The sequence below is a fragment of the Anabas testudineus genome, chromosome 6 (assembly GCF_900324465.2).
Source record: "Anabas testudineus chromosome 6, fAnaTes1.2, whole genome shotgun sequence".
NCBI classification, from domain to species: Eukaryota; Metazoa; Chordata; class Actinopteri; order Anabantiformes; family Anabantidae; genus Anabas; species Anabas testudineus.
The window spans coordinates 15,601,130-15,614,181 of NC_046615.1; the positions used below are offsets into that span (position 1 = coordinate 15,601,130).

A 13,052-nucleotide genomic window follows, 5' to 3' on the forward strand; every position below is an offset into this window, starting at 1 on the left:
AACAGGGGCTTTCAGTTGTGTGGTCAATCAACCTGCTCAGATTGTCAAGGCCTAGTTATGATTTACTGTCCATGCACTAATACCAGTGATGAAACTGTCAAAAAAATTTATAAGAGAAGCATCCTCAAAATTCAATTTTATTTTGTTATAAGATTATAACTTTATTATAAATTAAGAAAAATTATTTACAAGACACTGAAGGCTCCATAGGTTGACATTATGATATGGATGATTCTGCATGAGTACTTTGCTGGCAATACCTTGCTGGCAATACTGTATATGTATGTAATACTTTTGCTTATTCGAATTTCGAAGGCAGAACTCTGGGAAATTGTGACTGAGCATTTGTAGAGCAACCAGTAATCAACTAACATAAAAACAAAATAGTTTAATCAACAATAAAAACAACCATTAAGCCCCATTTATTTCTTGGTCACAACTGAGGTAGTGACTACTGACAGTAGTGTCAACATTTATATTTATAGGTATATAACCACAGTAATTACTTGCATGACAAACTCGTAGAGCTGTCATACAATTCATAAGCAGCCAAATAAATGTGAGTTGTTGTTGCTTGGCAACTGAAGATCATGAGAACACAGTGTTGCCAAAGAAAAGGAAACACCAGCTTTGTGAGGTTGTTGGATCCATTTCCTGTTACGCCTTAGCTCTGTTCTGCTATTCCTGAATCCTGGCGGTTCTCACGGATGATCATCACATGATGTACCTCTTCCTGACAAATGCAGACGTTTCCTTGATGATAATACCACATGTCATGTGGCATGCTTTATGTTACAATGTTTAAGCTGTTTTTAGAAATAAACACTGTCTCATCTAATGACCAGAATCAGATAAGGCACACAGAGATTTTTTGTAAAACCAGCTGCTGATGTTTCCACCACACTGATTACTGATTAATTAGCAGCTAAGTGTCTTCAGTCAGTTCTATTGTGTATGTTTATTCTAGACGTGCTCCTCTGGCTCCAGTAGCTGCCACGTGACACACCTCCACATCAGCTCCCAGACTCTGTAGCTCATCCAGCCAGATCTGTTGCTTCTGGGACAGACGGTCATTGGGCCCCTTCACCTCCACTAGCTACAATGAGACAATATCAGTGCACATGCAGTACAAGAGTTTCTGAATCCATACACAAATGAAAATATCTAACACATACTGCCAGAGTGTGGTGCGATCTCACCTTGTAGGTGTTGTTTGAGGTGTTCCACACCACAAGATCAGGCAAACCTCCACGGCAGTGTCTGTAGTCTTTTGACATTCGTGCTATTACTCCTCCTAAAAAGGCTCCGCCCATGCATGAGACAAGAGACTGCAAATATCCACATTTTAATTGGTTATATTAGAACCACATTAGCAAAATAATAATGACATGTATAAAAATATCTAAATTTTGTTATTTATTTTTGTCTATCAAAACTGCATGATGCCTACAGAACATGATTTATGAAAATAATAGTAAATCTTCAACATTTATAAAATGTGTAATAGGATATACTGTATATATTTCACAGAAGTGACAGTAAATACCTGTGCCTGTTGAAGAGAGGAGAAACGTTCCCAATTTACCAGTGAGCACACGTTACCCTTCTGGGAGGTCCAGACATCCTCCAACATACTATGTAGTGTTTCCACTGACGCCTCACTAAGTAAGTGAACATGAGAATCTATTGCCTCTTTTCTATTCTCATAGAAACAGTCACTGTAAAGATCCAGTGGACATGTCTGTGGGGGGAAACAAACACAAATGAAAGTTGTCTAGATGGAAGCATATACCTACATACCTTATATAGAACTTACTTTACCTGGTATGGGTTTCGGAAAACATCGGGGATACCCTCCATAAAAATGACGTCCCACAGTAGAAGAGCAAACAGTGTAGAGAATGTTGAGCCCTCTCCATGGATCCCTGTTATATTAAGAATTACAGTATACTCTCGTTGTGATCAGAGGATATCTACAGATTTTTATTTTTTAATAAAAAAAGTTGATTACCTTGGTCAAAACCTTGTTGGCGGTAATGTGCTAAAGACAGTTCTTCCACAGAGCATATTACAGTGGCTTCTGCACTCTCTTCCCCATTTCCTTTGGCTGGTAGAAGGAACATAGATTTCCCCATGCCTCCCTCATGAGGAAACAGCTGTCCTCGGATCGTCACCTGCAGTACAAAAAAAGGACATCAAACATGAGAGTAATAAATCTTTTAATTTCATACACCCAACAACTATAACAAATATGTTTTGGTATGATAATGTGCAAGAAACCCACGTGTTTTACATCTTGGATGTGAATACTGGGCAAGTCTTTCAGTTGAAGGCGGTACTTCTTAAAACTGGCAGACTCTTTCATCCTAACAGCTCTCTGATACAGGGAGAGTTTATGCCCAGTTCGAACCAGAGTATCTGACAGCCCATCTCTGATTGCACAAATAGCCTAGAAGCAATAGGAGAAGACAACAGTCTAACAAATGAAAACACAACATCTATTACTGAGAATGTTTCTGAGAAGATTAATTGAACCACAGGTAATATTGCTCACTTGTTCAGGTTTTTTGAGGTGCTGATGAAGGTTTAGTGCCAGTCGATCCCACCATCGCCCTCGGCTGTCAGGACAGTAAACAGACTGTGACAGTAAGGACCGCAGCTCCTCTACTGCTTCCTATAACGCAAAAGTAGACCAGTGGCAATTATTACTTTTTATTTCCTAAATACTGATCTAATCTGTGTGAGACTGTGAGTGGATAGGGTAAGAAAACCTCATATTGACGTAGCCTCTGCAAGATTTCCACTCCTCTGGATAAGATACGAGTGTAAGCCCATCCTGTGGTGAAGCTCCGCAGGAATACAGGCAGTGCTTCCTGGTGACTATACAATTTAATGTAAACATTAGCCACAGACTCTGTATTTTAGACAGATGTAAATGAACAGACTGATGTACTAATCACCTGAGGTCATTGTTTTTCCTCAGCTCCTGCCAGGCACTTTTGGCAGCAGTGTAAAGCTCCAGAGCCTCCTCCCACTGACCTGCCTGCATAGCTGAGATTACCTCTTGCAGGGCTCGCATGGATGCTTCATATCTGGTGTGATGGATGGAGTAAGGAGTATTTAATCTTGCCTATTCTTCTCACAGAAAACAATTCAATACTCTCAATTTTATTCTTTTGGGAAGCCATCACCTGATAAGGTCCTCTCTGTCCTGGAACACTTTGGCTAAACGATTCACTGTGTAGTTTGGGAAGGCCAGACGCCCCGAGTTGACCAACAGGATGGTATAAAGTTGGCTCTGTCCACCAGCAGCCATTTCCTCCTCATCCATGGTGTCCGTAAGAGAAAAGAGTAAGAGGATGCGAGAGAAGACAGCTCGAGGGCCACGACACAGACGTACACAAGAGCCTGCAAGCTGCTTTGCCCTTTAATGTTTAAAGAGAGTACAGGGGTGAGATCTTAGCTGCAATACTAGCACAGTGAAAGAACACAAAGTATTCGATGATGTCACCTTTTGAGGATGACAACCCTAATGTTGTTTTGAGCAGAGGCCAGAGAGAAGAGGGACCTTTGCCTGCTCAGGCGAAGGAGCCCGTCCACTAGTTGCTGTTTCTGTGACCCAGAATTGCCCAGGTGGAACGTCTTAGCTAGAGCTTTGAGTTCAGGGGCAGGCAAGAGATCCAGAGCCTCTTCTAGATCTTCAAGATCATTCTCTTTGAGATGGAAAATAAAAATAGATGGATATTAAGAGAAAACTAAACAATATACACATTTAGAGGGATGTAATAAGATGAATACTAAGTAGACCAAGTGATGCCAGTTGTGCACAAAATCCAACCATTATCTAAGCAGCCATAAAAAGAAATAAGACAATATTTGTACATGTCACTGATTTAAGAGATTTCAGTTAATTCAAGTATTGATAGGTTAAAGATTACTGACCTGTCTGTAGAAAACCACTTTGAACCAGCTCTAGAGCAACAGGTCCCAGATCACTGCAGATCTCTCCATAATCCAGTTTATTTACTTGAAGCCACTTTAGCTTCCTTTGAAAGAGCCTCACATACAGCTTCTGCCCCATAACTTTCAGAAAAAACACATACACTGCATGAGAAATTAGGCCTTATTTCATTAGCAATTTTGGAGTTACAAAAACGTGGTTGACTTCCGGGCGTACCTGATAGCTTCTCAAATGCATGTACGAGTGACATATCATCCTGGTTGAACAGCGCTCTATCAGCCTCATTCTCAAGCACAGCCTGCAGTACAGTCCTGAAGTTTTGGAGGTAATAGGGAAGCCATTGGGGATGAGAGCTCTTGACAACCTGGTCACTGGTGGTTTGCTCAGCACAAGACTCTGTCAGCGAATCACTTTTTACAACTCCAGCACTTTTCTCACATATTTCCTCCGAACTCAGAGAGGTATCACAGGAGATAGAAGAAGGCGCCTCAGTTTTATGCTCATCTGTATCAGTTGTCTCTGCTGCTTTTGCTGTTGAGAGCATCCTCTCTGGCTCTTTGCTCATCCCCTCATACTTTGCCTTTTTTCTGAAACCAGACACTTTTGCAGTGGTAGTTGTTTCCTTTTTCCTCTTAGATAGTTTGGAGAAAGAAGAGTGTTTTGAGGTAGCTGCTCTTTGGATAGTCTCTGTTCTCAATGTGCTGTGTTCACGATTACTTCCTTTGTCGGAACATGATAAATCTGTTATTGGGATCTCTCCACTGGCTTCTGTCGAATCAATGACTGTCACACAATCTTTGTTGTCTTGTAAACTCTGAACCAGAACATTTTCTTTCTGTGAGCTGCTCAGCGTGCCATGAGACTCTGCCTCCGTGTCAGGATGTGCTGGTGCATGTTTGTCATCTGTCTGTGTCCTCTCTGGACACGTGTCTGGTTCCTTATGACATCTTCTTGATAACTTAGAGGAGAGACTACCCAGGTCAATCTTCCTGACCACGGTTTTACTAGTTATCTCCCGCGTAGCATTCTGAAAGTTATTCTTTTTGAAATAAGGGCTGCTTTCTTTAACCTCTTTTTCCTTTTGTGGAGCCGCCTCTTTGGATTTTGGAGGATTGCTAAGTGACAACTGCATGCTTGGCACAACACTATTACTTGCTGAGGCGGCATTGCTGTCTCCTCTTTCAAAGTTCTGACATTGCAGATCAATGTGCTCATTGATCCTGAATCTTGGTACCAACTGGCCACACAGAGGGCAGGCCAGCTTAGATGGAGGCTGGCTGCTGAAGAACGAGGTGATTGGAGTTGTGCTGGCAGAACTAGCAGCAATCCCAGCTTTGGCATTGCTTTTCTTTTTGCTCTTCGACAATGACAAACTTCGCCTAAGTTGGTCTTTGTTGTCTCTCTCAGCCATGATGCAGTAGGTGGCGGCTGTCGCTCGGTGAAAACGTTTTTGGGAGATCTTCTTTGCATGTGGGAATTATCAATGTGCACAGGGTTGACAATGCTATGGCTCCTGTTTAGCTAACTTAGCTCAGAATGAAACGCTTTGATTTAAAGTATGCCATAACTTTTGCTTTTGGTGTTCGATATAATCAATCAACCTATCTATCATCCATATAAAAGCGGTAGTTCAAAACATAAACCAACATACCGGTACCTGCCTCATTTGGTGACAGAAAGCTGCCGGATAATAACAATCCCGCTTCTCAGGCTGAACCAGCAGAGCGCAGAGCAATTTCAAGGTCGAACAATCGAGCGCAGCTACATCGATGTATTCTCAATAAAACAGACGCAGAAGGTGAAATTTTAAAAAGATTATTGATTATTGTTGATATAGACAGTGAATTTGTATATATACTGTTTTAATAAAACTTAATTCTAATTTAAAAAATATTCTACGTATATGATCATGTTCTTACATCCCAATTAACACCTCAATACTGTTAAGGCAAATAAATAATATACTATCTCTACCATTGAACTGCCTTGAACTAAAACAACATGGGTAAGTGTTTTAATCATATGTTTGACTATGCACTAATTCTTTCTCTCCTGTTTTTGTGTTGGGGAGCAGAGCAGTGAGCACATAATGGGGGGTGTATTGTCTACACAGGTTCCTGGGCTGCTGTGCGGCTTTTATTCAAAAATCACCATTCTGGAGAGCAACCTGATGTGATCAGCACACGGGCTTTTTATAAAGAGACCCAGCCGACAAGACTCATGCTGGTAAGTGCAACTATATAGGTGTGCGTGGAAGATATTTAATAGTGATGCATATAGGCCTATTCTGCTTGTAATAGCCCAAGACAAAGCTGGATGTGCTCCTGTGCCACAACATCAGCCCATGAGCTGGTTGTCAGCATGGTGCAGTCTCGATGCTTCAAATCAAGGTCGATGTAAATTGCAGCGGCAGCAGCATTAGCAGGATAATATGATGCTTTCAGATGGTGAGACCAATGGAGTGTATGTGGAGGGAGTCAGCTCAATCGCTGCGTGCTAAATGCACAGAGAAAAGCCATATATCCGATTATCTTTATCGATATTTGGGCTGACGGGAATGCGGCGTCCACTTGTGGAGAAACCCGAGCATCCACAAAAACCACCCCTGCAGCTGCGGCAAAAGTTCAGCGTAAGAGCTTCATAAAATACCTCCACAAACATGTCGAGGGCAGGGAAATCATAAGTAGCCATCAATAGTGGCCCTTATTGTTCCTAATGATCAGTTCAGCACCATGGAGAGGTCATGACTGTGTGATGGTTTCATATGTTGTTGTTCTGATAAAACCATAATCCTGCATTATCATCTCATCAGCACCACGAAGGCTCGGGGTTTATTGTGTTTAGTGTGATGAATCATATCCAAAGGTTTGATCCCACAACGCACTGTTTTTCCAGTGCAGCCATAAGCTTCGTGTACATGCTTCATGTTTAGATGAGAGTGCTGATGATGACACGTTTAGACTGGGCGGACACCTTTGTGCTCTGCTCTGTGTGATAGCTTTAATACATTCAGTGCTTATCAGGAGATTATTGCCAGACTAAAAACATCATTATTTTTAAAAATCCAAAGACTAAACTGGACAGGTTGTGCATGGATGACATTGTGGCATAAAAAAAATGCAATTAATTTTAATATTTCCTAATCAGCTAATAATTTATATTATGTTAATCCCAGTAAATACATGAATTGACAATTTCTTTCTCAGCTCCATAGTACTCTATTTGTGTATTTCATAAATGTTTTGGTGTAACTGTATTGTGATTAGATAAAACCTTCACCAGGCAGAGACAAGTGCAAAGAGTGCTGTGTGCATTCTTATTGAACTGTGGCACTATGTGTATGGCGTATTGCCAATACATAGGATGTTGTGTTGTGCACTAGTTGAGGTCAAATGTTACAGAGATCCTGTTCAGGTGTCAGAAGAATGATGTAGTATACTATTAACTGTTTCATCGGGAGAAAATGTACTTTAAATAAGCAGAGTGGAAATGTTTTAACATATAGGGACATCACATGCTACTGACTCGAATCTCTTAAAGTAGTTTTACAGCAGGTTTACTGTTCTGCACAACATCCAGACAAAATTAGAGTAGACACAACAAAGCAAGATGGCAGATGACAAACAACAGCAGCAGCTGCCGACAAAAGGACTGAGAAGTGTGTGTGGGTGATAGATGGGGATAAAAGTAATGGATAAATACACAGTACATTATTATTACTTTAATTAGTGACTGTAGCTTGTTCTTAAAGCAGGAATAGTTTCTGTGTGTGTAATATTTAGCAAAGCCTTAAACACTGTAAAGTGCCTTGAGACGACATCTGTTTTGACTTGGTGCTATACAAATAAAATAAAATTTAATTGTTTAAGGTGCGAAAAAACAATATTTACTTATTATGTTTGTGTGTAAGTGTGATAAAGAATGTTTGACCATATGTCATTTAAATCTGGTGCAGTGGGAAGTGCTTGAGAGATGCTCAGGGAGTGTGGTGTGATGGTTTATTGTAATAGCCCACAAGTGAACAGAGACTTTTCTGTGGCTGAAACAGAATCTTAATGGCTCTCTATCCCTGTCTCCATGAATAATACAAACATATTTATGGAAGAAAAGCATCACCCGTGATCTACATTACGTTAGCTCCAGCTATGAAAATTGACATGATTCATCTGTGGTTGGTTATAAAAAACACTGTTTGCTCAGGGAAATCTCTCGTAGTATGATGAGAGTGAAAATATGCAATGGTGAAAAGGTTGAAAATATCAGGTTTGGAAACAGCATAATGAAATGTGTTTTAAAAGTGTCTCAAAACTTTAATTCCCTTGTCTGTTTATGTTTACAGGGTTCAGTGTAGTGGGCTTTGAGGGCCAGTTATGGCTCATGGCAAAAGACCAGGAACTATATCCAAAATATTGGCTTCTGGTCCTTTACCGTGCCCCAGTTCAGGAAGCAGTGAAGAGCAGCAAGTTTTGGTGAAGGAGGCATCTGAGCGACCACCCTGTAGCTTGAAGGATGACAACAATGATCAGCTGACTCCTCCCGTTCCTGCAAACCACTATTACATGAGTTGTGACCCTAGTCCTGAGGACATGGAGGATACCTGTTCTGAGTATGACAACGTGGGCTCGGATGTTGAGCAGGATTATGATGAGGTGCTGCATTTAAACAGAGAGGGTGTGGTGGACATGAGGTACTACAAACAGTACTGTCCTGAGGACGGTGGATATATAAACCATATAGTAGGTGATAATATTAATGAGAACAGCAGTGCTGTTGACCAGTTCACTTCTAGACCCCATCATACCACAGAAATATGTAAGGGATCACAATCTGACACTAAGCCTCACAAGACGGGGCCTCGCTTTAGGTCACATTGTGCCCCGTTTCCTGGGGATGAAGCAGAGAGGAAAGTGGAAAAGGCCCTACAGAATCAGTTCTTCTTCAGTGATGGAGATGAGATTGAAGAGGTTCTGGATGGGGCAAAATTTATAGAGGATTTAGAGGAGGAAGAGAACAGTGTTCAAAGACCAACTAGCCTTTATCAGGGAAATGAGAATGAAAGAATTAGAAAGGGAGGTGATGAAAGAGAAGATGACACTCAAGTCACAAGAAACCATACTATTCAAGGAGCCAGTAAGAAGTGTGAGTCGTCTCATGTGAGTTCAAAGGAGAAGGAGAAGCTAGGTAAAGGACGAGGGAGGAGGGGAACAGGATTGGACACTGAGCATGTTGTTTCTGGGATCAAAGGATGCTCGACCAACAGTACTGAACAGCGTCCAAAGACGTCATCAAAAGACAGCAAAAGGGCAGCAGTTCGGACCAAAGCTAGATCTGGTTCCAGTAAGCATCCTCCACCACCGCCTCGCCTTTCCTATTCTCAGTCACCTGCTGACACCCAGAGGTCCCAGCCTTGTAGAGAGAGCCCTCCTGTTCCCAAACCCAGTCCCTCCTCTGCTAACAGCCAGGACAACGAATCCAGCGTTATCAAACCATCCCTGGCTGCTCATCATACAGCAGAACACCAGAGGGAGCCTCCTGAGGAGAGGCAGAGACGACCAGAGAAACCCAAGCAGGTAACCACTGAAAACAGAGCAAGTCTTTGTCAGATCTCTTCCCCTGTGGCTTGTGTTTCTTAATGCTTGTGTCTAATCTACCATCACTGTGTCCCAGAATGAATTAAGTAAGTTTTTAATTACATCCCCCACCACAAATAGCCATGTCGCCTTTTCTCATGGGATTATCATCTATGCAGGACAACAACAAACATTTAATACAAGACTTAAAGTTAAAGCTGCTGTTTGTGTGCAGCAGAGCGAGAAGCCAAGCACAGCTGTCATTCCTGAGGACGTGCCAGAAGAGCTGAGGAGGCCTCAGTGTCCAGAGCCCATCCCTGTAGAGACCGACACACCCAAGGTGAAGATTTATTACATCAGGTTTTAGACAAGATATATAAAGTATAAAATATATTTTTCTCTCTTTTTCATAATGTATAATTACATTTTTAATACTGAAGGTTTAGAGAAACACAAACAATTATTAATATAATAATAATTATTATTATTATTATGGAAATTATTATTAATAATTATTGTTGTGGCAGATATTTATGCTTGAGTATTACTACCATCATGTTTGCTTTTTAAGTCAAACTAATAACATATTCTTATTTTCAAGAAAACACAGGAAGCTGCTTCTTTTCCCAGCTTTGAGGATGGTAATTATTTTATATTAATAAAAAAATAGTTTTTAAAATGTAACCATGAAGCACTAGAAGCATTGAAGTGCATTACAACAGGAGATTTTGTGCATAGTCCCAGGTCCGTGTGAGCCGGAGGACCTCATTGATGGGATCATCTTTGCTGCAAACTATCTTGGCTGCACTCAGGTCTTGTCTGACAAAAATCCATCCAAGATTGTTCGCATGTCCCAGGCCCATGAAGCCGTCAGCCATATCAAGGTAATGCACCAGCATCAGCAGATGACCTATTTGTGAAGGGTTATCTGTGCAGTAGATCTATTCTTACCATATGGTGGAGCTGTTTCATGCCTTTTGTGCACCTCTCTGTGACTATATTTTCATAATGACACGGTACAGTAGTTTGCAATGCGAGATTAAAGCACAGAAATCTGAAATGTCTGATCAGAACAATATGTTATTTATTCCAAGAGCCAAGACGAAGACTCTCAAATGATGACAGAAGTGGACCTGTTTATCTCCACAAAAGCCGTCAAAGTGCTAAATGCTGACACACAGGTTAGTAACTAGACTTTGTATGATGAATCTATTTTCAGACATAGTGAGCAATGACTGTTTTTGTTTCTGCTCCACATAGGAAACAATGATGGACAGCGCCTTGCGTACTATCTCCTATATTGCTGACATTGGCAGTATTGTGGTTCTCATGGCACGAAGGCGCATGTCTCAGACCTCATCAGAGGATTTCACAGAATCTCCAGACTCAACCAGTGATGGAAAGAGTCAGTACAGGATGATCTGCTATGTCTTTGAGTCAGAGGATGTAAGTGTCTGCTGCAAGAATATGTTTTTAGGTTGGGGTTCATGCTTAAGTTTTATTTTAGATATAATTTCAGTGGCCACTTAAATCATTGTGATCTTTCTCACCTCCTTGCTGTTGTCAACTTGGGTAGTCTTTCTGCTGAGTAGTTTTCCCCAAACACTCCCCTTCCCATAGGCACAGCTCATCGCACAGTCTATAGGTCAGGCTTTCAGCGTGGCCTACAGAGAGTTCCTGCGAGCCAACGGCATCAACCCGACTGACTTGAGCCAGAAACAATACAGTGACATCATCAACTCCCAGGAAATGTACCACGATGACCTCGTCCATTTCTCAAACTCAGACAACTGTAAAGAGGTGCGACACTTTTCATTTGGCTGCAGGTGAAATGTAGACAATGACTGATGGATTCATCTTCACAAAAATGGCTGTAGTGAAATCTCATAAATATAATAATCATTGGCATGTGAAATTCTGAATGTGCTTTAAAGGATGAGGAAATGCCTTCTTTCTGTTTCAGCTGTATGTGGAGAAACAGAAAGGGGAGAGCCTCGGTGTGGTGATTGTGGAGTCTGGTTGGGGCTCCATTCTGCCCACTGTCATTCTGGCCAGTATGCTGAACAGCGGCCCTGCAGCTCGTTCTGGAAAACTCAGTGTTGGGGACCAGATTATGTCCATTAATGACACCAGCCTCGTGGGGCTGCCACTGGCCACCTGTCAGGGCATCATCAAGGTTTGGTTTTAGTCTTTTGGGATTTGCTGTCAATAAAAACATTCTAAATATTTGACTGTAACATCAATGTGATGCATTTTGGACACGTCCCAGGGTTTGAAGAATCAGGTGAAAGTAAAGCTGAGTATTGTAAGCTGCCCTCCTGTCACCACTGTTCTCATCAAGAGACCTGATCTCAAGTTCCAGCTCGGCTTCAGCGTTCAGAATGGCATTGTAAGTAAACCCTTGGTGGCAAGGAGCATGACACTAAACTTTAGTCTGAGGCTTGAAATTAGTGGTTGGCATCTCTTAAAGAGCTGTTTTCAAAGAGTGTGATTTATGCTACATACTAAGCTGTTACATGTAAAGTGTCTTTTTCCACAACCTCAGATCTGCAGTCTGATGCGAGGTGGCATCGCAGAGCGAGGTGGCGTTCGTGTTGGACATAGAATAATTGAAATAAATGGTCAGAGTGTTGTTGCTATGGCACATGAGAAGATCGTCCAAACCCTGTCTGTCTCTGTGGGTGAGGTAAGAGCTCATCATGCCACAAGATGGTAATTTACTGCACCACACAGTCACTGAGCCATACAGGTCTTTTAAAGCTATATACAGATTACATCAGTCTGAGAAGGTCCAGATTATTGCATACATACGTACGTCTTCATACATTTACTCAATAAATAGAATCAGCACGAGTTCTTTTTTTTTCCCAGCTACGTATATACGTGTGTGTGTGTGTGTGTGTGTGTGTGTGTTTTTCCCCATTTCTCCCACTGTAAAATGGGTTTTTAAGTTGACAGTGTAATCATCCCCACTTCTCTCATCTCTGCTTCCCTGCCAGATCAACATGAAGACGATGCCTGCTGTGATGTTTAGGCTGCTGACAGGGCAGGAGACGCCTATATACATATAGAGACCCGGCTTGGATCGGCCCACTGTAGTTCTGTATGTCTGGATGTGTGGAGATGATGGACAGATGATGGACAGAAGGCTCAGTGGGACGAGAAGAATTTATTTTTCTATCATTTTATTTTTTTTCTGCCTCTTGTTGCAACGCTATAAAGAACATCCAGTTCTCATTTTCAGGTTTTATCTTGAATTACATTGTCATAATGGCCTTACAATGTGAATACTTTGTCTGTAGTACTGTATGTGAGTTTCTGGTGTTGAAGAGAAGTAGCTTTAAGGTCATGATTATTTTCTTATGAAGAGATAAATGAGTACATTTATTTTTTATTTAGTCATTTTTATAATGTGTATGGAGTTTAATCTACTTCTATTGTAAATACTTGGGCTTACTCAAGGACTTGGTTGGAAAGGCCATATTACTCCTACAGTATATGCATGTTATTATGAAGAATTA

At 41.3% G+C, this 13,052-nt stretch overlaps 2 protein-coding genes across 3 annotated transcripts; one reads left to right on the forward strand and one right to left on the reverse strand.

The window, feature by feature from the left end:
• Positions 1–205: 205 nt before the first annotated feature.
• On the reverse strand, positions 206–5,657 carry fan1 (FANCD2 and FANCI associated nuclease 1). 2 transcript variants are annotated; one of them, XM_026364639.1, is made up of 13 exons: positions 4,178–5,657; positions 3,943–4,083; positions 3,569–3,713; positions 3,192–3,425; positions 2,961–3,092; positions 2,772–2,880; positions 2,555–2,674; positions 2,285–2,449; positions 2,012–2,174; positions 1,822–1,925; positions 1,547–1,741; positions 1,200–1,328; positions 206–1,096 (listed from the first exon to the last, which is right to left on the reverse strand). In XM_026364639.1, exons 1-13 carry the CDS (start codon positions 5,370–5,372, stop codon positions 959–961), a joined length of 2,970 nt encoding a protein of 989 aa, XP_026220424.1. In that variant the 5' UTR covers positions 5,373–5,657; the 3' UTR covers positions 206–958. The 2 variants fall into 2 exon arrangements, with proteins under 2 accessions (XP_026220424.1, XP_026220423.1); XM_026364638.1 differs by having other exon boundaries at positions 3,512–3,713.
• A 461-nt stretch (positions 5,658–6,118) lies between these two features.
• apba2a (amyloid beta (A4) precursor protein-binding, family A, member 2a) lies at positions 6,119–12,661 on the forward strand. The gene is made up of 12 exons (XM_026365986.1): positions 6,119–6,187; positions 8,301–9,531; positions 9,767–9,871; positions 10,133–10,172; positions 10,270–10,415; positions 10,626–10,712; positions 10,792–10,977; positions 11,152–11,331; positions 11,495–11,707; positions 11,801–11,920; positions 12,077–12,217; positions 12,531–12,661. The coding sequence occupies exons 2-12, from the start codon at positions 8,332–8,334 to the stop codon at positions 12,600–12,602; spliced, it is 2,490 nt and encodes an 829-aa protein (XP_026221771.1). The 5' UTR covers positions 6,119–6,187; positions 8,301–8,331; the 3' UTR covers positions 12,603–12,661.
• The last annotated feature ends 391 nt before the right edge of the window (positions 12,662–13,052 follow it).

Coding starts and splice junctions, on each gene's coding strand:
- fan1 (XM_026364638.1), bottom strand. CDS start 5,372: ATGGCTGAGAGAGACAACAAAGACCAACTTAGGCGAAGTTTGTCATTG. Junction 4,084..4,177: donor TGCATTTGAGAAGCTATCAG/GTACGCCCGGAA, acceptor TTTTTCTGAAAG/TTATGGGGCAGAAGCTGTAT. Junction 3,426..3,511: donor AGGGTTGTCATCCTCAAAAG/GTGACATCATCG, acceptor TAAACATTAAAG/GGCAAAGCAGCTTGCAGGCT.
- apba2a (XM_026365986.1), top strand. CDS start 8,332: ATGGCTCATGGCAAAAGACCAGGAACTATATCCAAAATATTGGCTTCT. Junction 10,713..10,791: donor TGCTAAATGCTGACACACAG/GTTAGTAACTAG, acceptor TGCTCCACATAG/GAAACAATGATGGACAGCGC. Junction 10,978..11,151: donor ATGTCTTTGAGTCAGAGGAT/GTAAGTGTCTGC, acceptor CCCTTCCCATAG/GCACAGCTCATCGCACAGTC.